Genomic DNA, 25,917 nt, shown 5'->3' with positions numbered 1-25,917 from the left:
AAAACAGGTATCTTTCTTCATCAATAAACAAACACACACATGGAATAGAGGAATCCTTAATTGGAAGTACTAATTTCACAAATTCTTATACCTCTCTTTGATAAAGCTGATAAAACTATATGGAGTCTAACAACATCTGGGAAGTTTACGGTGGCATCGACATATAGTTGATGCCACATAGATTAGGCACAACTCAACCCTTAGAACACAATAGCATAGCATGGTTGAAACTTTGGCATCTCAATTTAGCTCCCAAAATCATCATTTTTATCTAGAAAATTTGCAGAATACAGTCGCAACACTGGAACTACTCAAGCACAAAGGATGTAAAAATATCCACAACACGTTGTCCCTATGGGTTTGAGATCAATGATGCACATCTTTTTCTAGTTTGTGGGTTCAACAAACATGTTTGGTCGCATCTGAATCTCTTCAATCATAGGTAAAAGAGATGATTTTCCATGAAGGAAAACAAAAAGGAGGAACACACAAATTTACTTCTTCACTTGAATGCTCTATGGTTAATCTGGAATAACTGCAATCATGTTATTCATAATCATGGATCAAAGAATTCTTGGGAAATACCAAGAATTGCTTCAATCTTAATTGATGAGTATATGAATAAGACTATAGAAAAGATTGCAAATTTAGAAGACAACAAAATGATCCAATGGGATGCATCCAAAGGAAGGATGGCTGAAAATAAATGTTGACAGTTCTTGTTTTTTGAATGATGCTTCTAAGATTCAAACTGGTTATGGAGGAATCATGAGAGATCACTTGGGTGGGATGTTATTTTGTTTTTATGAAAGATGTGGAGGGTCAACACTACTACAAGCATAGGATTTGGGACTCTCAAATATTATTATTGAAGGAGACAATTGAGATGTCATAGGTCTTCTTTTACAAAAAAAACGCCCTCTTGTAGCTTCCCCTTCCATGAGGCTTCTGAATGGAAACAAATTTGTGGTTTTAATTTTCAATAAAACTATTCTACCGAAAAGAAGAAAAAAAACGCCCTCTTGTAGCTTCCCCTTCCATGAGGCTTCTGGCTTCTGAATAGAAAGTTTATCTAAAAGATTAAAAAATGAAAAAAATGAAAGAGGTCAAAAAAGAAAGAACACCCATTCGGTAGGCCGGTTCCAAGTTGTTTTGTTCTGCCTAGTGTCTTCTATGTCGTCAATATAGAATTTTTCTGAATTTCAAAAAATCCACAACGGGTAAGACCAGTGGAGATCGTTCGGGCGCGAAATAGGCTGGAAGCCCAATTGTATGGGTGTTCGCAGTTGGGGTAGGGTAGAGGAGGACCGAATAATTCGATTAGTAAGCCAATGCAAGGATGCAAGGCAACTGAAGCAAATTCACGCTCACGTAATTTTGAATGGACAGTCTCAGAACAGTTTCCTAAACACTAGGCTTGTCCGTGAATTCACGGCTGTTGGCGATTTAAGACAAGCCCGTGCTGTTATTGATAGTGTTCATTGCCCAAATGTCTACTTGTGGACAGCCATGATCAGGGGTTACTCGCAACAATCCTACTCCCAATCATGTTGCAGAGAAGCAGTTGTGATGTATGCCCAGATGCACCGCCGCATTGGTTCTGTTATGGCTGGAGACGAGGCCCTCTCCTTTGCTTTGTCGTCCGTGTTGAAGGCGTGCACCTTACTAGTGGACTTGAAGCAGGGAATGCAGATACACGGCAATGTTCTTAAATACGGTTGTGACGAGGAAATTCGCATCCAGACATCGCTGATTGATTTCTACGCTAAATGTGGACTTGCGGAAGAAGCACGGCTTGTATTTGATAGAATGCCTGTTCGGGACATTCAGGCTTGGAATACCATGATTGCTGCCTACTCAATGGCTGGAAACATGGATGTTGCTCGGGCTTTATTCCAGGAGATGCCGGCGAGAAACCTCTTCACATGGGAGGTAATGCTTACTGGTTATGCCAAAGTGGATCACATGGATTATGCCAAGGAACTCTTCGATGACTTGTGTTTGCGTCAACGGGAGGTACGTGGCAACGCTGTTATCTGCACTGCTATGATCACGGGCTATGCAAAACATGGTGACGTTTTGGCTGCAAGATCTCTGTTTGACGGGATGTTAGAGAGGGATGTGGCTTCATGGAATGCGATGATCTCTGCCTACTCTAAGGTGGAATTATTTGATGAAGCTGTGGATCTCTTCCGACTCATGTTAAAGATGGGGAAAGATGTGAAACCTAACCATACCACAATCGCAGTAGTGGTTGCTGCGTGCGCTCAATTGGGTTCAATCGAATTGGCACAATGGATCAAAGACTACATTGACAGCCGAGGGAACGAGCTACTGAACACCCACACGATAACAGCACTCATAGATATGCATGTTAAGTGTGGCGATGTAGATCTGGCCTACAAATTGTTTAAGAGTTGGAAAGACAAAGATACAGTTTGCTACAGCTCCATGATATCAGGTTTCGGTATGCATGGTCGTGGCATGGAGGCTCTAAAGATTTTTTCTCAGCTGAAGGAAGATGGCTTGAAGCCTGACAGTGTTTGCTTCATTGTGGTCTTGTCTGCTTGTAGCCATGCAGGTTTGGTAGAAGAGGGATACCAGTACTTCAAATCCATGCAGAATGATTACTCAATTAGCCCAACTGCAGATCACTACATGTGCTTGGTTGACCTATTGGGCCGTGCTGGCCGCATCTCAGACGCTTATGGGATCATCATCGATATCATGCCACCAGTTAAACCTCATGCTGGTATATGGGGTTCCTTGCTTAATGCATGTAGAGTCTATAGCAATGTTGAGATTGGCAAGTTGGCTGGGAAACATTTGCTAGAGATTGAACCTAATAATGCTGGTAACTATATCCTGCTTTCGAATATCTATGCAAAGGCACAGATGTGGGACGAAGTGGCTAAGGTGAGAACCCTCATGCGGGAATGTGGAATACAGAAGCCACCAGGTGCTAGCTGGATTGAATTCAATGGCAAGACTAAGAAATTCCTGACTAGCGATGTCCAGAATCATCATATGGAAATTATCATGCAAATTTTGGCTTTGGAGTTGAAGGCTCAGGGTTACCTTCCTGGTATGGAACGTGATGACTGAGTATAATTTCCTTGAGTGAGGAGGACAGACCACTGGTTACGATTGATCTTTCTTTCCTTGGGTGAGGAGGACAGGCCACTGGTTAGAATTGATCTGTCACCACAACCTCAATGACTGCCCATCTCAGTGGTTATCCTAAGATTGCCACAAACTGCTAATGCTTGCCAGGTTCTGCTCCTAAATGCCATTATCTAATTCTTGTGAATGATTAATTCTGTCAAATGAATGGGTTGTAACCAGTGCAGCTGATTGCTGGCCTAAGCCCAGGGAGAGGTTACATGTCTTTCTCCATTATATAGGATTTCAATTAAATGTCTCATAGGGTTCTTTCTCTATTGCACAATGTGAGAGAGGTGTGAGGATGAGCACTGTAATTCTTTACTTCATTGAAAGTTGAATAGTTTCATCTCATTATGGATGTGGCTATCTCATCGAACCACCTAACCCTGTGTTCATTGTGTGGATGTTGCTTGATTTCCATTATTCTTTGCATTGATTTAGATTTCATTTACAGTTATCACTGTTAGCCTAGTCGGGAGAATTCACAATGGAGGCTATTTACCTAATCAGGAGACTTATGGAAAGGTATAGAGAGTGTAGGAAAGACCTTTATATGGTATTTATAAACCTAGAAGAAGCTTATGATAGAGTTCCTAGAGTGTTAATTTGGCAAAGTACTAGAGAAAAGAAGTGTTGCAAGTAAATATGTGGACATAGTTAAGGATATGTATGATGGTTCAGTGACAAGTGTAAGAACAGTGGGGGGACAAAGTAATGAATTCCCAATTACAGTTGGGCTACATCAATGATCAACTTTAAGCCCATATTTATTTGCACTTGTAATGGATGAATTAACCAAAGACATTCAAGATGAGGTCCCTTGGTGTATGCTTTTTGTTGATGATATTGTGTTGATAGATGAGACTCAAGTGGGGATTAATACCAAGTTAGAATCATCGAGAACAACTTTGGAATCAAGAGGCTTTTAAATTAAGTAGAACGAAGATAGAATATCTAGGATGATGAGTTGGTGAAACTTGACGATAAAGAGATTCATTCCTCAGAGTGATTCTTTTAGGTACCTAGGTTCAATCGTAAATAAAAGAGGTGATATAGAAGATGATGTTTTCCAAAGAATTAAAATAGGGTGGATGAAGTGGAGAGGTGTGTTCGGGATCTTGTGTGATCGACGTATTCCATTAAAGCTTAAAGGAAACTTCTATAGGACCGTCGTTCGACCAACTATGATGCATGGTGCAAAGTATTGGGCTGTTAAAAATAATCATATAGATAAACTCACTGTAGCAGAAATGAGAATGCTAAGATGGATGAGTGACAAAACTAGGAATGATAAGATAATGAATGATAATATTAGAGTTGGTTTGGGAGTTTCTCCCATAAGTGATAAGCTTCGGGAAAGTCGTTTGAGGTGGTATGACCATGTTCAATAGAGACCTATAAATTCCCTTGTACGGAGAAGTGATATAATCTAGATTGAAGGAACTAGAAGAGCTAGGGGTAGACCTAAGATAACCTTAAGAGAAGTGGTGAGAAATGATATGCATGGCTTAGGCCTTGTAACTAGCATTACCTCAAATAGAACTGATTGGAAGGCAAGAATCCATGTAGCGGACCCCATTTAGTTGGGATAAGGCTTGTTGTTGTTGTTGTTGTAGTATTGTTAGCCTAGCACGTTGTGATTGGGATTTAGATTTTGTGTGGAGTTGGATTCCTAATGTCCCCTTGAACAATGTTTATCTAAAACACCAGCGAGATAATGCGGCAGTGGTTTCAAATTATTTCGCAAGCATTGACAGTTTTGTACTAGATCGAGGCATCAAGTGTGAAGATTGATCTGAAATATTTTTACCTTCTGCAACTGCTTTGCTGATATGTTCCATTGTGACTTTTTTCACTCGAAACTCAGTTTTGACTTCTTCAATTGATACGAACATTGATTTTTCATTCATGGTGATGCAGGAAATACATTCAACCTGCTCAAGTCCTGTGCCTTTTGTCTTTCTTGGTACTTACGCAGCTTGTTAAACAACAAAGTCAAATTTCAGAGCTTCCTTGAAGCTTGACCAGTTGAATTCTGGCTAGCTTATCTGGAAGACCCACTCGAAGGCTTCCCCTTTCAGCTGTTGGAGAGCCACTCCTAACTGATCTTCATACTCAATCTGATTTTCCCAACAAAAAAGTGTAATCTCTCCAAGCCATCCATTCACCCTTCCTTGACTGGAAAATGTTGACAATTGTCCATCTTTCTTCCCATGGAACAAAGAGGCTTTGATACCAATTTGATAGGAACCTCCTATCTGGACTAAGTTTGTATTGCTGGAATAATCAAGTGTGAACAAATAACAATTATAGAACAAGAAAATAGAGAAATAAACCTGGTTTTAATGGTGCCAGTTGATGTGACCACGAGTCTCACCCTTGGCTGAAACCCCAAGTGGGGCCCTCTAGATGGCTCCAAGAAGCCTCCATAGGCTGGCCAAACCGTCTCCTCTAGTAGGGGTATTTAGACATTTTCAGCCCTCTTTTATTGCTGGAATTAATTCGAAAATTAGTCCTAGAATCCAATCTGGTTTTTACTTCTTATTTGAGTTGCATTTGAGTTGGTCAAGTGTGGATAAGTTAACTCTTCTACAAGAAGGGTTCCTATCTTTTACGAGTTTGCCTTTAATTAGAATTTGTTTTTATTAGTAGTTAGTAGTTGAGTGTCCTAAGAAGTTCTGTTTCAAGTGAGCTTCTTTAGATAGAGTTTTATCTAATATTTTATTTTCAGCACATGTCTTCTAGATATTGAGATTCTATTTCAAGGGTCAAGATTATGTGGTGGGATCCTAATCTATAAAGGAATCCCACTTAGAGTCTAGTTCTTTTAGTAGGCTATAAATAGCCTATTGTTTCTTTGCAATTCTTAAGTTCGATTATTGAATGAAAATTGATTGAGTTTGTGGACCGGGGTTCCTAATGAGGGGGCCTCAACAGATTCTTAGCGAAGTTCTTCAATATTCAGCTTCCTTCTTCAAGCTGTTTTCAAGTTTTCTAATTCTCTATAGGCTTCACCAAATTCCAGCAACCATTAATGGCAACAGCAGTCAAGAATCAAGTAAGTACAGCAACCCACCCCTTCCCTCACCTCCCTACCCCATTGCAGCCTAGTTAGCCTCTCCTCCTCATCCCCACGACAACCCCAACCCCTCCACTGCCCCTCCCCTGGTCTGCGCAGCGCTGTAACCCTCTCCCCCTTGCTGCCACAGCTTGGCAGCAGCCATTCCCAGCCCCTGCGACCACCCTAGATCCCCTCCGCAACCCTGCAATACCTCTAGGCAGCACCCCTCCCCCTTCCCTTTCTCCCTTTGGCCCTCTCCTTCTGCTTCTGATTCCTTGCAGCAGAACAGAAAAGAAAAACAGAAAAACAGAAAAACAGAAAAAGAAAGAAAGAAGAAAGAAAAGAAAGATTTGAAAAGATTGCCCAAGGTTCAAGGTTCCTCTTCCAAGATCTCCAAGGGCCAACCCATCTTGACCCAAATTATCTCACTCTCCGATCCTAGGATAAATTTTAGTTTCCCAAATTCTTCCCATGGGAATTTGGTAAAACCCTTACGTTTTCCTATCATCCCATTCAATTTTGTTAAACCAAATACCCCTACCCATATAGATCCCAATTTTTTTTTATCTCCTTGTTCATCCCACAATGTCTAACAATATTATCCTTCCCACCTAGTTTTGACCATTAGTTTGCTGGAAGATTCTGGGCGAACCTAAAATTGGATTCACATCAATTGGTATCAGAGCTGCAGTTCAGCAAACCCAAAATTATCAAGTGAGTCAATAGTCACCAAAGCCATGGAGGACCCAACTAGAAATTACTTCCAATCTCATTATCATATCTATATAGGGATACATCAACCACAAAGGCCTCCAAAGATGTAAGAGTTAGAAACTTATGATGGTGTCCATAATCTTCAAAATTTTATGAGTAGTTGTATGGTTTAGATAAGTATTTTGAGCGGCATTACTATTCAGAGAATGGCTAGTTGGACTTTGCATATAATTAATTGTTGGGATATGAAGTAAATCTTTCTTGAAGATCTAATCCAACACGGGGGACAATGGCTGATCCCCCTTTGCAACCCTCCACCACCCTCCCTCAGCCCTCTGCCTCCCCAAATAACCATTCCACCCCCCAAAAGCTTAGAACTCCCTCTTCTCCCCCACCATTTCCTCCATTGCTGCAGACTGTAACCTTACCTTTATACCTCCAACCTTCGCTGAATCCACTCCTCTGGTCCATTGCCACCGTAGCCAGCATTCTACACTGGAAATTTGCCATTCTCGGCCAATTTCTTGGCCCTTGTCCACCACTTGGAATTATTAAAGCCTCCCTTTCTAAGCAATGAAATTCTCTCGGCTCCATGGAAACTTACTTGATTGATTCAAATGTTCTGCTATTCAAGTTTGTCTCTGATTCTTGCAAATCCAAAGCCCCTGATGGATCACCCTGGTTTGTTGGTAGCTCCCCCATTTTCATCAGATCTTAGGAGCCCTTTGCCCCTGCGCAAACTCAATTTCGGCTCACTCCCCCTATGGATCAATCTCCCAGGCCTTCCCTTGGAATATTGGAATCGTGAATGCCTAAGTTGGATTGGATCGGCCATTGGATGCCCCCTACACTCTGACCAAATGACCCTAAATCTGGAACTACTCTCCTATGCCCGTATTTGTGTAGAGGTGAATGCAGATAACCCTCTGCCTTCTTCCATCTTTATCGCCGACGATAATGGCCTATACTACAAGCCTACAATCAGCTAATCGCCTTTGAATGGGTTCCTGAGAGATGCGATTCTTGCAGAAATTTCGGACATGAGTCTACCGCTTGCAAATCGCTTCTCGTTGACTCTGCTGTCGTGGGAATTCTTCCAACTTTGCCACCACTAGCCACGTCTTTGCCTTCAACCATCAATCGTCTTCTCCAGCAATGTAAAGCCAAAATGGATACTGCCCCTATTGTTGGCTTGCCAATTTCCACCATCAATGCCCTTGAGCAAATCACCATTGAAGTTCCTATTGCTGCTCCTCTAATCACGCCGATGATGTTAAAAACATACTGGCAAAACATAAAAAAGAAGAAAGGCATGAGAAACTCCGGTGTCGTTTAACTTTGGATGCTGCACAGCTCTGCCACTTTTGATTTCCTGCAGTCTGACGCCAACCACTTCGATGAATCTTTGTTTGCGCCCCTCACCAAACTTGTAATGGCCTCGAAGACAACGCTGTCGCTAGTCGCAGTTACTGAGCCTCTGACTGATCCTCACGAGCACCAGAACCAGGTAACACCTATCCCTCACGCCATTGTCCTTACTGCCACCAACCCTGTCGAGACTGCACCTGCACTTTCTGCCTCTTCCTCACGACACCGCCCTCTGTCTACTCTTGAAAACACCCCTTCTTCAAGTAAACCTTAAAACCCAACCCAATTGAACCTTATCCCTACTCCTTCGAAAACTTAAAATGATAACCAAAAAACCAAAAAAGAATCTTTGCTTCTAAAACCCAAACCCTCTTAAAAAAAACTTGCTGGGCCCACCCATAGCCCAAAACGGGCCTTTCACCATCACTCTCATTTTGGGCCTCTTGGCTTAACCCCAACTCCTAATGGGCCTCACCTATCACCCCTTCTTGGCCCACAACTTCTAAATCCCTTAAAAACCTTTGGCCCACTTAAACCCTCAAACACACATACCCTCCACCCCCCCCCCCCAAAAAAAAAAAAAAAAAAAAAAAAAAACTCACCCACCTTAACATTACATTGACCCACCACTTGGACCACTTGAACCTTCAAACACAACCCCCCCCCCCCCCCCCCCCAAAAAACCCACCCACCTTAACATTACGTTGACCCACCACTTGAACCTTCAAACACACCCACCCACCACCCCTCTTTAGCCCACCCATCGAAACACCTCGCAGGACCATTCGACTACTGCGTCTTCCCTCAGTTTTGGATCCACAATTGACCCCTGCATTTTTGGAACACCTTCTCCTTTGCATTCCCCTTTGTGTGAGAACTTTCTATCCCCCACCCACTATCCTCCCCAAACTGACAACCTCCTTTCTCATTTCGATAGCCACCCCATTAGCTTTCTCTTTCTCTTCCCCCACCTCAATTGGTTTTATGTCTGACATTCTCATTTGGAATATCAGGGGCTTAAACTCCCTGGCAAAACAAGTTGAAGTAAAAAATGCCATCCACGAATCAAAAGTGTCTTTCTATGCACTTCTGGAAACCCGTGTTCATAGTGACAATTCCCATCGGATTGCCCGCTCGATCGCACCCACCTGGTCTTTCCTCTCCAACTCAAATCTCTCCTCAAATAGGAGAATTTGGATTCTTTGGAACCCTTCAAAGTTTCAAACCTCTCTCATCTCTTCTTCTCCTCAATTAATGCTCCTCAGTTTTTCCTCCTTATGTTCGAGTTCTTACATCTTCCTCTCCATCATCTACGGCTTCAACTGTGCCTCGGATTGCTCCCCTCTGTAGGATGATCTGTGGTCTATTGCTTCCTTGGCTGGGGGCACCCTTGGGGCATTGGTGGTGACTTCAATATTGTCCGCTACTCTCATGACCACATTGGTGGCCGCCTTCTGGACCCCTAGCTTCTGAGGCTTTCAATGCTTGTCTTGAGGACTCTAGCCTCTCCGATCTTTGTTGGTTGGGTCATCTTCTTACTTGGCAAAATCAAAGGAGTTGTGAAGCCCATGTTGCCTTTAAACTTGATAGATTCCTTATAAATGAGTCTTGGCTCACCTCCTTCCCCTCCTCCCATGCCCATTTCTCCTCGTCTAGTTTCTCGGATCACTCCCCTTGCTCCCTCAAGTTCTTTGATCCCCTATCCTCTAGTCTAAAGCCCTTCAAATTCTTTGACATGTGGACAACCAACCCTTCTTTCCTTCCCACGATTCAGGAGGCTTGGAACCTCCCGGTCCACTGCGATTCCCATCCCCTCATTGCTCTTGCCCGCAAGCTCCGAAATACCAAGGTTGCTCTTCGCTCTTGGAATTCCTCCACTTTTGGAAATATTACCTCTCTTGTGTCCTCTTGCCGGACTAACCTATCCCATGTCCAATGCCTTCTCCAAGGTGATCCCCATGATCCATCACTCGCGGAGGAGAGATCTCTATCCTTGGATCTTTCCTCCCTCATATCTTAAGAAGAAAGCTTCCTTTGGCAAAATACTAGAATCAAATGGTTAGATCTTGGTGGTGTTAACACTGTTTCTTTTTATAGATCCATCAGAGGCCACATAAATCTTAACTCGATCCCTCGCCTCCTCATTAGATCTGGCTCTTGGGTCTTTGATCCCTTCGGTATTAGGATTGAGGTTATTTCTTTCTTCTTCGATCTCCTCTCCCCCCTCTCCCCCCACCCTCCTTAACAAATTTGTGCCCTCCTCCTCTTTAACTTCTCTTAGCTCTATTCCCTCCACTGATGAGATTCTCTTTGTTGTCCGCTCTCTTAAGTCTAACCGTGCCCCAGGTCCGGATGGCTTCAATATGTGTTTCTTTCTAGCTGCTTGGGATTTCATTGTGAATGACCTTATCCGTGGCATCCGGAGCTTCTTCTTTGACCCCTCACAACTCTCCTCTATGAACCAAACTTTCCTTTGCCTCATTCCCAAAAATCTTGGTGCCACCTCTCTCTGATTTCCGCCCCATCTCCCTCTGTAATGTCATCTAAAAATTCATTGCTAAAATCCTTGCGAGCCATCTTAAGATGGTCATCCCCTCGCTTGTTAGTCCTAACCAATCTACTTTCATCCAAGGTCGTATTATCTTGGTCATCTGTGGTTTTGACCGGACAACTCATTCCCCCGTTGCCCTCCTCAAAGTGGATCTCCATAAACCTTTCGACTCCGCCCATTGGGATTTCATCAATAAGGTTCTCTTGGCTATGGGATTCCCCCTTGTTTTCATTCATTGGATTGAGATCTACATATCCTCCCCTCACTTCTCTATCATCACCAATGGGTCCCGGTGAGCTACTTCCCCTCTCGAGTAAGTATTCGTCAAGGCTGGTCACTCTCCCCTTACCCTCTTTACTATTGCCCTCAAAGTCCTCTCTCGTCTTCTCCAATCTAAAACCAATCAGCTCCTCATTTCTCACATTCTCAAGTGTAAGTCTCTTAAATTTACCCACCTTGCCTTTGTGGATGATCTCATAATCTTCTCCAAAGCTGATCACAATTCCATTTCCTCCATCCTCTCCTCGGTCTCCTTCTTCGAATCCCTCTCTGGTCTCCGAGTCAATCTTAACAAATCCAATTTTTTCCTTTCTGGAGTCTCAGATATTGTCCACTCCTCCCTTCTGCATCTCTCCGGTTTCAAACCTGGTTCCTTTCCCATTGTCTACCTAGGGCTCCCTCTAATCCTAGGAAGACTTACCCGCCACCATTGCTCTCCAATGCTTGACCACATCAAGAAAAAGCTCTAGCTTTGGAAGGGTAAACTCCTCTCCTTTGTTGGTAGAGTAGTCCTCATCCAATCTGTTCTCCAATCGTCCTATCTCTACTGGTGCTGCATCCTCTCCTGCACCAAATCTATTATCCATACCATTGAGTCCCTCTTCTGTGCCTTCCTCTGGAAAGGTCAAGAATCCTCCCATTTCCTTCATCTTATATCCTGGATTGCTATCTGTCGACCTAAGCCTGAAGGAGGTTTGGGTATCCGCCGTATCTTGGATTTCAACTTGGCTTGCTCTTCAAGCTTATCTGGAAGATTGCTTCCAAGCATAATTCCATTTGGTATCCTGGGGTTGCGCGCATATCCTCAAATATGACTCCTTTTAGACTGCTCCTCTGCCCTCCGATCCATCTTGGATTTGGAGAAAGCTCTTACTTCTTCGCCCTCGTGCCTTATTTGCCATCTCTACCCAAATATCCTCTAGGTCTTCCATCTCCTTTTGGTTTGACCCTTGGCATCTGATGAGAATTCTTTTCACTATGATTGGTCCTTGCTTTATCTATGAGTCCCGTATCTCCAGGTCTACCCTCTCGCGTCCTTCATCACCAATGGCTCTTGGTCCCCTTTGCCCCACCCCTATCTCACACAAGTGTGAATGCCCCCCCCCCCCATTTCATCCTTCCTTAGAGATACCACCATTTGGCTCCCCTCCCTCCCCTTCCAAATCTTTTACTACCTCCTTCGCCTGGAACCTTCTCCAATCCCCCTCCCCCTGTCCCCTGGGCTCCTCTAGTCTGGTTTAAAGGCCACATCTCTCACCATACCCTTACCCTTTGGAGAGCCCTCAACCTTACCCTCCCCACCTAATCCTTCCTCATTACCCGTCACATTCCTGCCAATCCAAACCGCATCCTTTGTTGGAACAATACTGAGGACATTAAGCACCTTTTTTCTCTCCTATCCCTTCTCCTGTTCCCTTTGGGAGAAAGCCCTTTCCTACATTTGGCCTAGGTCTAGGTGTACCCATGGTTTTGCTCGCAAGTGGGAATGGACTTAGAGAATTTTCAACAGTTCCTCTATTTGCTATCCGGTTGGCAAGCTAGTCTTTGAAGCTACCACCCAGTGGTGGAGCACAATCTTAGGAGATGGACATCCAAATCTCGGTCTCTAGAAGGGATTTGGAAAGCCATCCATTTTGATGTTGCCTCTAGACTAGACTACTTTCTCTCCCCCACCCCCCAATCACTGACACTCCCAGGAATATGTTAATTGTTAGTTCCTAGGACCTCAGTTCTTCTTTTAGGACTTCCTCCGAAGTCTAAGCTCCCCCCCCCCCAATCTCTTCCCCCCTTGTAATTTTCCCTTGTTAATTTAATTAGTTATTCATAAAAAAAAATTAAAAAAAAATTGTTGCGATATTCTTGTGAATAGTGGAACCACAAAAAGAGGCGACTGATGTATAAAGGCACTGAATCCAACACTTGGGAAGAGATGTCAGAAGCTTTAAGCCATTTGTTTTTTTCACAAGAACATCCAGTTAGACGACACCAACAAGAGGAGGACTAGTACAGAGGAGAAAGAAATAGGGTAATCACATCAGCTAATTCAGGTATGAGAACCCTTTGTTTGAAGATAATGGAAGGTTCCATTTTTACTCCCCACCCACCCTAGAGGAGAACATTGGGTCTTACTACCTTCGTGGCTACAACCAAGAGTTGCAACACCACCAAAGTGTTGTCTCTAGGCGGTATCCACCATCCACCAATCCTCCCTCAAATTTTTCACAACCTTCTAAGACAAACTACAAGAGTACATGCTACACCAACTACGACAACCTTAGCTATACAGCAAGGTTCACCTAGCTAGTAAGTATCCTTAAAGAAGGGGTGATACAATCTCCCAAATCCACCAGCCAATTCCTCCAAAAGAAGTGGAGAAGCCCACCTCTAGAAGCAGCCCTAAAAGAACCTCTTGACAAGGGAGGACACTTGGATCACCAACAGGATTATGATGAGATAATAGCAAGTACAGTGATGCTGCCTCTGCTTCCTAAGGTAATTATAGAGGAGTTTCAAAGAGACCATGAGGTCCAAATCGTGGAAAACCAGGAGGAGACCCTAACCCCTGAAGGCAAGGTCATACCAGATGTAGAGAGTTCCTCTAAAAGTACTGGGACATGGTCAAAGCAACCACACTAGCTGAAGGCATGGCTAGAAAGGCAAGTTCTCTACTAGAAGACCACCATACTGTTGATGTTGAAGTCAAAGAGTTGCTGCCCACGGATTTCAGAGAAGCATTGGTCTCTAGTCCACACTACACTAGACCCATCCTCGACTTCAAAGGGTATCTTAAAGGGATCACATTAGTAAGGCATTGCAGCATCTTAGTGGACCAAAAAAACAGTGGCAGCATCACCGGCGACTCTAGCATTGGAGTTGATTGTCTTCATCATACCCCCTTGCTTCTTTGAAAAGAAGGTTCCTAGACTAGAAGATTACATCCCTTGCCCTATCACTTTTCCAAAGTTTTGTCTTCGAGCAGTACTAGCAACCACATATCTACTGCTTCCTTCGCACTTTAAGATGCAAGGATGAGTCCACACCAGGGATTTTTGGAGCATCAAATCAGGAACATTTAATCAACACATTCATCAGGAGATGAACTTTTAGGAAGGGGAGAACTAATGTGACCACAAGTCTCACCCCCTGGCCTAAACCCCAAGTGGGGCCCTCTAGATGTCTCTAAGAAGCCTCCATAGGCTAGCCGACCCCTTAGTAGGGGTGTTCATGGTTTGGGATCTTGGCGAGATCTCGCTCGAGTTCTCGTTTTTCTGAGAAGGCGAGGTGAGATCTCCTGCGAGATCTCAGAGTTCCCACAACTTGCTCGAGGTCTTGCCGTATCTCACCAGATCTCACTAGAACTCTCAATTTTTGCTAGATTTCTTGTGGATTTCTATTGGATTTTTGCTTGCAACTACTCTTAGCACATATATAACACCAAAGGAAGATCAATCAATCCCATTTCAAGTAGATCCTCAACTAAGGAGGACAATGATGTTGCTTGGCAACACGGAGTCCTCTTAGATCCACGAGGCTAGAGGATCACATGCAAATATGGAGGCAGAGCCCTCAATAAAGGCAAACGCTGGTTCAAGTGACACTTGGCTGGTGGCTATTGTGATACACCCATGTGCCCTGCTTCCCTAATCTTGTGAGTGAAATATGGTAGACCACCTCATCGAGTTAGAGGGCCAACGTGTAGCTGCCACTATACAATGTGGTTGTGGTCATGGTGCTGTTAGAGCTGGTGGTGGAGCTGATGCTGGAGTTGGTGATGGACCTAGGTCTTGATTGAATTTTTATCTCGTTCCATGCTTGTCTTATGAACTTATGAGTTATAACTTATATAGAAATTCTAATGGTTGTATAATTTTATTATTCTATTCTCGAGAGTCAAGATTGTGATACTCATATGCATGGGATTTTGATTATATTTAAGTTATTTGATGTATTTGATACACTTGCTTTTCATTTATATGTCTTAAATGTTTTATATTTCATGTTGTATAACCTTGTTGTCCCTAATCTTGCAGCATTTCAGTTTCAAACATAGGGTCGACTTAGAACTAATACTTAAGGTTGTTGTCTCATAAATCTAAGGCCACTAGTGTGTTCAGACGGCTTAACTTAGGCTAACTATGTAAGTTGTCCAACCATGGGGATATTTAGGGCATTTTCCGCCCTCTTTTATTGCTTGAATTAATTCCAAATTTATTCCTAGAGTCCAATTTAGTTTTACTTCTTATTTAAGTTGTGTTTGAGTTGGTTAAGTGTGGATAAGATAAGACTCTTCTACAAGAACGGTTCCTATCTTTTAGGAGTTTGTTTTTTATTAGGATTTATTTTTATTAGTAGTTAGTAGTTGAATGTCTTTAGGAGTTTTGTTTCAAGTGAACTTCGTTAGATAGAGTTTTATCTAATATTTCATTTTCAGCATGTCTTTTAGATATTGAGATTCTATTTCAAGGGTCAAGATTATGTGGTGGGATCCTAATCTATAAAAGAATCCCACTTAAGAGTCTAATTTTTTTTTTCTCTTCTTGTTATGGTACAAAGGGGCTTATTAAGCCGGGGGATAGGGATATTAATATGCCTTAGCAAGAGTTGAACCCACGACCTCTTCACTAACAGGTGTTGGTTTCACCACTAGAATAGCTGTGCGTTAGCAAGAGTCTACTTCTTTTAGTAGTCTATAAATAGCCTATTGTTTCTTTGTAGTCATAGTTTGATTATTGAATGAAAATTGATTGAGTTTGTGGACCGGGGTTCTTGTTGAGGGGCCTCGGCGGATTTTTAGCGAAGTTCTTTGATATTCAACCTCCTTCAAGCTGCTTCATGTCTTCTAATTCTCTATAGCCTTCACAAATTTGAGCAACCATTAATGGCAATAACAGTCAAGAATCAAGTGAGTACAACAGCCCACCCCTTCCCTCACCTACCTACCCCATTGCAGCCCTAGTTAGCCTCTCCCCCTCTCCCCCTCACCCCCACGACAAGCAGCCAATCCCAGCCTCTACGTCCCCTCCCCACCACTGCAATACCTCTAGGTAGCACTCGCACCCTCTCTTACACCTGCGGCACCCCTCCCCCTTCCCTTTCTCCCTTTGGCCCACTCCCTCTGTTTCTGAAAAAACAGATAAACCGGGAGGGAAAAAAAAAAAAAAAAGAAGGAAAAGAAAAGAAGAAACAAAAGAAAAGAAAGATTTGAAAAAGATTGCACAAGGTTCAAGGTTCCTCTTCCAAGATCTCCAAGAGCCAACCCATCTTGACCCACATTATCTCATTCTTCTTTCCTATCAATTCTGGGATACACTTTCGTTTCCCAAATTCTTCCCGTGGTAATTTGATGTAACCCTAACTTTTTCCTACCATCCCATTCAGTTTTTGTTAAACCAAATCTTACCCAAACCCTTATTTTAGATCCCACTTTATCTCCGTGGTCCTCCTATAATATTTAACAATAATATCCTTCCCACCTAGTTTTGACCATTATTTTGCTGGAAGATAAAATTCAAGGGGGATTCTCCTAGAAACCTTAATCCTAGAAATGGATTCACATCACCACCCACCCCTGCAGCAACTCCCTGCCCTTGCCCTCAGCCGAAGGCTGCTGAAAACTCCCACAGTAAAACCCATGCCCTCTCTTCACGTCTTTCCATCTTTTTATCCCCCACCAGTGACAGTTGGTTATGGTACTCCTCTCTGTCCTCCATGTATCTTGCTTCAAGGGACCTATCAAACAGTTACCCGAATTAAATTCGTTTGAACATGTATTTATAATTTTTCTATGTTTTGAGGAATTGCTCCATGTCTTCAATTTCCTTCTCTATTTCCATATCCATATCCACAATGGATCTCTTGAAACAGACTTATAATTACTTTTGTTGCTGGTAATATTTAAAACTTTGGGCTTTGATGGGAATCCTTTGGTATAATGATGATAATCCTGCATGTGTTATTGTTTTCGGTCATAAAACATTGAAACCACTGTCTTCAAACTGCTTCTATCTAGAGATGACCCAGTCAGCATATGTTTAAAATTGTTAATAAAATATGTTGAAGATTACCATCATAGGGTGTTTTAGAACAGTTTTTCTTATCCATCATCGACTCTGAAAATATTCAGGTTTAGGAATTAAAAACAGACAAAACAACCATCTTATATTTGAAATGATAAATATTTATCTAATTTTCTACCACAAGAAGAGAAAACATGATGGCTTTCACTTTCTCAGATTTTACAAGCACTGAAGTCAATGAGCTTAGCTATTTATTGGATTGCTGTCGAATAATAGATACCTCTACTCCTGGCAGAGTTACTGAGCTGTGTGATTGGTGATCATTTAATGTGGTTTTTTTCCCTCATCCCCTTAGTGATTGTTCCCTGTCTGATGATCAAGTATTTTCCTTTATATCCAGCATAATCTTTTGAATTGTGTTGCTAAATCTCAAGTAAATGTGCATCTTATGGTGATCCTGTCTTTAAGTTACCTTTTGCAGGTTCTTTCTGAATTCCAAATCAATCTATGGTTCTTATGTATGATGCTTTATAGTGGATGTTGGTGTGACACATTATCTCTAATGTGTTGGTGATGGGTATTTTCCTCTGATGCTTCCAATGCTTATACTGGATCTACTGGACTGCTCATTGTGAAATGTTGCGGGATCGCAGGTAATCAGCTGCTAGAACATGCAAGTGTGTTTTAATTGTTCCAGATGCAAGAAAACCAATAAGTCACAAGTGTTTGAGAGAGAAAGAACTTCAGGGATCTCGCATAAGGTAATCTTAGATTAGTTTAACCTTCTTACGGTTTGCATTTTGCTCTGGTTCAATTTTTTCTAGTATCTAAGATGATATGTGAAATTTTCTGGTTATGTCTCCTTTGAGTTATGGAAAGGGTATCTGCTTTTATGTCCTCTTTTTCTTCATCTTCTTTGTCGTCTTTTTTCTTTTTCTATTTCTATTTCTTATTTATTTATTTTAAATGTTAGTTTTTTTCATTTATTTATGCAACTTTTAATTATTTTATTTTATTGATCAATTACATCGTGATGCTTTAATTTGTGTGAAAAACTTGATATTCTTGCCAAGTCCTCGGAAAGTTACATTCTTTGTAGTATATAATTCTTGTCTTGCACCTTGCATTTCATTGAGCTTCAGCACTACGGAATATCAATCCCTTCTTCTTTGACTAATATCAAAAAGTCTAGGGTACCTACGAAAACCAATGAAAAATATCTAGAAATATATACCATGGAGCCAAATCCAATATAATTTCACAATAACAAGGTGAATTTTTGTGATTTTTATTCGGGTTCTCCAGTGCAGAACTTTCTGTACCACTTCTGTAGATCCCTCAATTTCACTCTTCCTCAGATAGCTGTGGCCTTAATTCTGTAGTCAACTTAGTAGATTCCAAAGCCAACTGGCATTCTCAAATACCATTATTATAAGATTATGTTTTGGGTAACTCCTAGAGAAACATGCTAAAAAATGCATTAGAGGGAATATAACTTATCTCTGCCCTCCCCCAGACACTCTCTCCCTCCAAAATAATAAGAATAATAAATTAATTTATTAATAAAAACCTTGTTTTCTTAGTGTAAGATTATGTTTTCTTTATAATTGTGGCTCTTCTTTAGATGATTCTTCTGCAGTTCTTAAATTACTCTAGCTTTTAGTTGATGTCAGGTACTCATGATTATTGGAAGCCATATGTGTTACTTTGTATTTGTGGTTTATGCCTCTTTGTTTTGTTTAGATTGTAATTACTAACTTGCCTTATGGGTCCACCCTTGCAGAATATTCTGAAATACACTATAGACCATCCTGCTGCTTGTTTATACTTAATTCTTTTTTCTTTTGCTAAATAATATGACTAAAGGATAAATAAGGGACCACCTAATTTGATTTCCATGGAGAAAAGATGAAGATGGAACTAATTTCACATCAACGGAGACAAATACACAAACCTTGGTCTTGAAACATTGAAGGCCATATATCTGGAGAATACAGAATTCAAAATGCTGATTTAACTCTTCAGGATAATGCAGCTGCTGATGATCTCATAGCAGTAATTGTCTGAAGTAGAATATATATGCCCTGCATCAATGTGGAGAACAAGGTGGATCAAAACACTTAATAGCTGAAGATTCTGGACAAAGTTCCTCGCTACCACGTGGTCAGGTAACCTCATCTGTCAATTCATTTTAGTGTAGCTGCTACACTCATCCTGCTTCATCGGTTGTATTTTTATCTTTGATTTAATTTTTTGTGTGGAGAGACAGTTTACGTTTAATATTGTGCATAGTTAGGTCATCTAGGCAAAGCTAGACACTAATAAGTTGCCAGGAAAGTGTCTAACATGCCTAGGCAGGAGCTTAGTTTCAGGGATATTGGGGGTTATTTACATAACATATGATTGACATATCTAGGTAACAAAGACAAGGAAAAACCTCTGTCAGCAAATAGGTGTTGGAGAATTTAAGAGGTATGGCCTCAGAGCGATTGTTTTAGGTACCTTGGTTCATTTATAAATAAAATATTAGTGATATAGAGCATGATGTTTTTCAAAGAAATAAAATAATGGTACATGAAGTGGAGAGGTGTGTTTGGGAACTTGTGTCATCAACGTATTCCTTCAAATCTCAAAAAAGAACAATTCTGTAAGATAGTCATTCTATCAGTTATGATGTATCAATGAGTGGTAAAACATGGAAAGATAAGACAAGGAATGATCATATTAGAGTCGGTTTGGAGTAGCTCTAATAAGTGACAAGCTACAAGAAAGTCATTTGAGGTGGCACAACCATGTCCAATAGAGGCCTGTAAATGCCCCTATATGAAGAAGTGATATAATTCAGATTGAAGGAATTAGGAGAGCTAATGGTAGACCTAATATAATCTTAAGGGTAGTGGTAAGAAAGGATATGCATGGCTTCAAACAAAGCTAATTGGCAAGGCAAAAATCCATATGGCTGACCCTATTTAGTTGGGACAAGGCTTCTTGTTGTATACAGGCTGAATGCATCACATCAATATAAAAAGATATGGCAAGTCAGTGCCAAAGAGTAAGATTGATACGTCTTAAAAAATGAAATATATGGCAGGACCTTCAAATCTTGATGATGAGTTTGGTGGTCAGATAAGCTCTTGGCAAGACTCTTGAAGTCCTTGCCATATATGGTTATGGAGGAATAATTTCCCATATCTCTGGGGCTGGGGCTTTGCATTTTCCTTGATATCTTCATTTGGCAGGTGAGTCTGGTCAATCTACTACAGGACTTAATTGGTTGCCTAAACATAATATGATAAATGGCTTTGGGTGCTTTAGTTAATTTTTTTATGCTTTCTACTACCCTAATCATGGCAATGGGCACTCAGGAGAACCTCTCTCTGTGCTTACTTTTTCCACATGGAGAAATGATGTGACAATTTTGGCTGTTAGACACTGAGGGATTGGTCTGAATCATCACCATGTCAAATTTTGCCCTCAATCTGTCTCATACCTTCTCATTTGAAGGCATATCCCCCCATGTATGTCCATACCCCACAGATAGTCCCGCACCACAGAGTTCCGAATTCCTTCTTTGGTTTTCTAAATGTTTAGATTTGATATGTGGTGATATCTAGCTGAGTTAAAACTGACATACAAAAAGGAGAGTCTAGGGTTTTGTTTGGTTGCAAGGAAATTTGAAGGAAGGGTAGGGAAACTTTCATACTTAGAATAGAAAATTTTATAATCATTTGTGTTTATTACTTTATATAATTAAATGAGTAATTCTAAATTGTTGCAAATGACTTATCATCAAATTTCACTTTACTTTGCGTCTACTTTCTTTTTATTTTAATAAATACATAAATATTACGTGCAATATACTATATTTTTATTCAACCAAAAAAACAAAGTTTACATGTAAAATAGAACATTATTAGATATGTGTGATATTTATGTAGTCGTCCTCATGGAGAAATGCTGGCGGGACTAGTGATCCATAGTTATACTTGTCAGTTTAATACCAATAAGAACCATGTTGTTAATAGTTAAAAAAGGATATCTACGTTCAGATCATCTACCGCTGAGGATGGTAGTTTTATTTATCACCCTTGAGTCTCCCCACCACAAATATATGGGTATTCCACCTCTGAGATTAATTTGTTATATTACAAAAGTGGGGCTTCTAGTTATGTGTGGAGTGTGTGGACTTGAGGGCAGCGTTACATTCTTGACTTGAGATAGATGATCTGCCTTCAAGATTCTTGTATAGGGATTAGGGGCGAAGTTTCAAAAAAAAAAAAAAAAAAAAAAAAAAAAAAAACCTATAATGGAAGAAATTGTTAGGAAGCATCTGGGCGAGACTCATATTAGGTCCATTTCTTACAAGGAAATGAATTATCCATTTCCTTGTAGATGTGCGTCATGTATCCCAACATCACATCAAATAATTAAATTCATTTATAAGTCACATTAATCATTCATTTGGTGTGATTTATAAATAGTTTTCAACCATTTGATGTAATGTTGAGACACATGTCACACATCTATAAAGAAATGGATGGTCCATTTCTGCCTAATAAATTTCTTCCAAACGAGTGAAGGCATGTACAATCATAATTATGACCTCTTTATTAGAGTCTTAACACATACATGCAGTGTAGATTCAATACATCATTTCCCACATGAGGAGATGTTGCATCACTTATTGTTGGTGTTGAATGGGGAACACAAGGTCCAAATTAATTGAGTGGTGCTGTTAAATCTGTTAAATCTGAAATTGAGTGGTGCTGTTAAATCTAAAATCTGAAATTGAGTGGTGCTGTTAAATCTGTTGGACAAAGATCTCTAGAGGAGTGCTCATTCTTGATGGTATATGTTCACACTGGTATGTTCGTAGAACTCTCTGTTTCTAACAATAGGACTTCCACATCTGGCTGTTTGCATATTGTGTATTTTATTTTTCTGCATGCTTATTTCTTGTTTCCTTTTAGAACTCTCTGTTTCTAACTATAGGACTTCCACATCTATTTGCATATTGTGTATATTATTTTTCTGCATGCTTATTCCTTTTAGTTGGCTCTGATCGGGTAGAACATGGTAACTTTTTAAGGATGATTTTGATCAAGACGTGAGTGATGACTCTGTAGGATTTAGATAGGAAGTAGAAAGTGTTGTTTTGATATAAGTGAGGTTGTGATGGCTGATTGTAAACAGCCCTTAGAGGAAGAATGAGGGCATTTAGTCTCAACTGTCGAGGGCTTGGTCACCCCTCGACTCAGAAGGAAATTAAAGCTAATCTTAGAAAATTTAGACCATCTTTTGTGTTCATTTCTGAAGTCAAAAGCACTATGTTATGTCCTAGAACGGTTTGCAGACAGTTTGGCTTTGATCAATTTTTCTTTGTTCCTCCTTCCTCAAATTGTAGTGGTCTTCTTTTGTGTTGGGAATCTGCCATCTCTTTAGATATCATATGGTCTTCAAATTGGTGTATACATACTCTTGTATGCAATAACTTTATGAAATGGAATATGACCTTTGTTTATATGAGCCCATATTTCCACTTAAGGAAAACACAATGGCGCACACTTCACAATCTTGCAAACTTCATTGATGATGCATGGGTGATTGGTGGGGATTGGAACTCTTATCTTTCTTCACAAGACAAGGTAGGGGGATTAACACTAAGAAATAATAGATTATTTGATTTTCAAGACTTCACAAACAACTCAAATCTGATCCCTATTCAAGCTCATGGATCGAAAACCACTTGGTGTAATAAACAAAGAGGAAGCAGGAGAGTGGAAGGTCTTATTGACAGGTTCCTAGCCAATCCCTTATGGATCTCCCAATTCCCTGAAGCTTTTGTTCAACATATCATCTTTACTAAATCTGATCATCATGCCCTGCTCCTTCATTTTGATCCTCCTGAAACAAAATTCAAGAAACCTTTCAGGTTTGAAAAATTTTGGTTACTAGAGCCCACTTTTTTGATCTTGTCAATCAATATTGGAATATTCAACTGAGAGGCTCTCCCTCATTTCGGTTAGTCACAAAACTTAATACACTCAAGCAGAAATTACACATATGGAACAAGTCTACTGTTGGAGACTTACATAAAAGAGAATCTCAAATTAGATTGGATATTGAAGCTCTTATGAAATATCCTCCTAATTTAAGAGATGCATCGTGGGAAATTAGAGAAAATCACCTTTTGGCTGCTCTCCGATTAACTCTCAATCAAATCAGCCTCAAGTGGCAGCAAAAATCAAGAATTCAATGGAACCTCTATGGTGATAGAAATACTCATTTCTTTCATCTCACAACTATGAAAAGAAGAGCTCGAAACAGAATCAAATGTCTCAATTTTCAAGGAAGCTCTCTTCATGATCAGAATGAATTTGAAGAAGCCTTTATAAATCATTTCAAAGCAGTCTATTCATCATCCAATCCTGTCTTTGGAGACTCCTACTTTGAACCCATCCAAAACAGAATCACCTCAGATCATATTCAGATTCTGTCCAAACCTTTCACTGAAAGTGAAATATTTGAAGCACTCAATAGCATCTCTAGTCTGAAATCACCTGGCCCTGATGGCTTCTCTAGTGTCTTCTTTCAATCTAGTTGGAACTTGTGCAAATCTGATCTAATTGAGCATGTAAGGCATTTCTTTGAGACAGCTTCTTTCCCATCACAAATCAATCAAACCTTCATTTCTCTTATCCCCAAAGTTGATGTCCCAACTTCAGTTAATGAATTCAGGCCCATTAGCTTATGCAATGTTACATACAAAATCATTTCTAAACTAATGGTGAGCAGAATCAAATTAATTCTGCCCCATCTCATTTCTTTCAATCAAAATGGTTTCATAAAAGGCCGCCATATTCAAGACAACATTTTGATTGGCCATGAAATCATGCATAAGATAAATCAAAGGAAAAAAAGGGAAGAAAGGCATAATGGCTATCAAGCTTGACATGAGTAAAGCTTTTGACAGAATGGAATGGTCTTTTGTGGAGAAAGTACTTAAAGCTTATGGATTTCCTTTAGATTGGATTAAGTGGATCATGTTCTGCATAACCACTCCTCAATTCTCCATCCTTATCAATGGTAAACCCTCTAGATTCTTTCGCCCCTTTAGAGGTCTTAGACAAGGAGACCCTCTATCATCTTATCTTTTTGTTCTATGTGCGGAGCTACTCTCAAGTCACTTAGAAAAAGCCAGATTAAGCAAGAAGATTAGAGGTATTAAGCTCTGCAAGGGAGGAGAAAGCATCTCACACTTAGCTTTTGCTGATGACCTCATTCTTTTTGGTCAAGCAACTGTATCTGAAGCTAACCAATTTACGCAGGTCATAAATAGATACTTGTCTTGCTTCTCGGTCAACAACTAAATAGACAGAAAACCGAGCTCACTACAGCAAGAGCACTCCAAACCAAACTAGAAATCTTCTTGCTGAAAAGTTTAACATCATTCCTACTTCTGATCTTGACATCTATCTTGGCATCCCATTGTTCAGTGGAAAAATCAAGCAACATCATTGTCAAAATCTTATTCAAAGAGTGAATCTTAGACTTCAGGGGTGGAAAGCAAAACTCTTAAGCTCAGCTGGCAAAACAGTTCTTATTCAATCAGTCACACAAGCTCTTCCCTCTCACTACATGTCATGCTTCATCTTACCAAAGAAAATCCTCAATGAGTTGGATTCTTCCAATAGAAATTTCTTTTGGTCAAATGGAGAAAAATCTCACTTTCACTCCATCAACTGGAAAACAATTTGTAAACCAAAGAGATTGGGAGGTCTTAACATAAAAAATATGGAAATGTGGAATCTTGCACTTATAGCTAAAAGGGCTTGGGAACTTATAATTGGTAAGCAATCAATTTGGTACAAATTAATGAAGGAAAAATACTTCAGAAATTGTAACTTTCTGCAAGCCACAACACCTATTAATGCATCATGGGGTTGGAAATCCATCATCAAAGCAAAAGACTTGATGTTACCTGGCATTATACATATGGTTGGCAATGGCAATAGTATCAATCCATGGATGGATAGATGGATCCCAGATACTCTAGCTCTTCAAGCTCCACTGCCACTTCCAGGTGAGTCACCTAACCTAGTATCTTTCTTTATAGATACTGAAACAACTAAATGGAATGAGAACAAAGTTAGAGATTGGTGGCCAAATGATTTGGCAGATAAAATTCTCAGCATTCCATTATCATTATTAAGCTGTCAAGACAAAATTATGTGGGAGAAAACATCAACTGGCATTTTCACAGTCGCTTCAGCTTATAGATTTTTTTCGGAAAATCATAATCAGAGTCCTTCAATACCATGGCTTGTCTTATGGCACCTCCCACTGCCCCCCAAAGTCATTCATTTTGTTTGGAAACTGTTGCATGGTAAGCTCCCTACACCTGCTCTTTTATCTGAAAGAGGGTGTAGAATCAATGCTATTTGCGCACTCTGTTCACAAGAAAGAGCAACCACTAATCATATCTTTCTTCATTGTCACTTTGCCAAACAAGTATGGTCAAAGCTCAGAATTTGTTGGTGGAATCGATCCACAAATCTTATAGATCAGATTTCTCATTGGTTAAATTCAGCAAGAAGAAACAGTTCAGCATTGGAGGAACTCATACAACATTTACTTATGTTGTGGCACATTTGGTTAGTTTTCAATAATGTTGTCTACTCTAGACCAGTGAGTAATCCATATCATATATGGAGATCTGCTCGATCAACAGCTGCAGAGCATCTAGCCCTTCATCAACATAG

At 40.5% G+C, this 25,917-nt stretch overlaps 1 protein-coding gene across 3 annotated transcripts; it reads left to right on the top strand.

Annotated features, from left to right (window-relative positions):
• Nucleotides 1-1,211: 1,211 nt before the first annotated feature.
• Nucleotides 1,212-20,148, top strand: LOC149028417 (pentatricopeptide repeat-containing protein At1g08070, chloroplastic-like). Of its 3 annotated transcripts, none has more exons than XM_089136476.1 (3): nt 1,212-3,273; nt 17,637-17,732; nt 17,809-20,148. In XM_089136476.1, the coding sequence occupies exon 1, from the start codon at nt 1,273-1,275 to the stop codon at nt 3,103-3,105; it is 1,833 nt and encodes a 610-aa protein (XP_088992602.1). In that variant the 5' UTR covers nt 1,212-1,272; the 3' UTR covers nt 3,106-3,273; nt 17,637-17,732; nt 17,809-20,148. The 3 variants fall into 3 exon arrangements, with proteins under 3 accessions (XP_088992602.1, XP_088992595.1, XP_088992587.1); XM_089136469.1 differs by having other exon boundaries at nt 17,637-17,916; nt 19,181-20,148; XM_089136461.1 differs by having other exon boundaries at nt 17,637-20,148.
• The last annotated feature ends 5,769 nt before the right edge of the window (nt 20,149-25,917 follow it).

This window comes from Hakea prostrata, chromosome 1 (assembly GCF_041222555.1).
Source record: "Hakea prostrata isolate BN-2017 chromosome 1, UWA_Hpros_2, whole genome shotgun sequence".
Taxonomy (NCBI): Eukaryota; Viridiplantae; Streptophyta; class Magnoliopsida; order Proteales; family Proteaceae; genus Hakea; species Hakea prostrata.
This window is presented reverse-complemented; position numbering and strand designations above follow the sequence as displayed.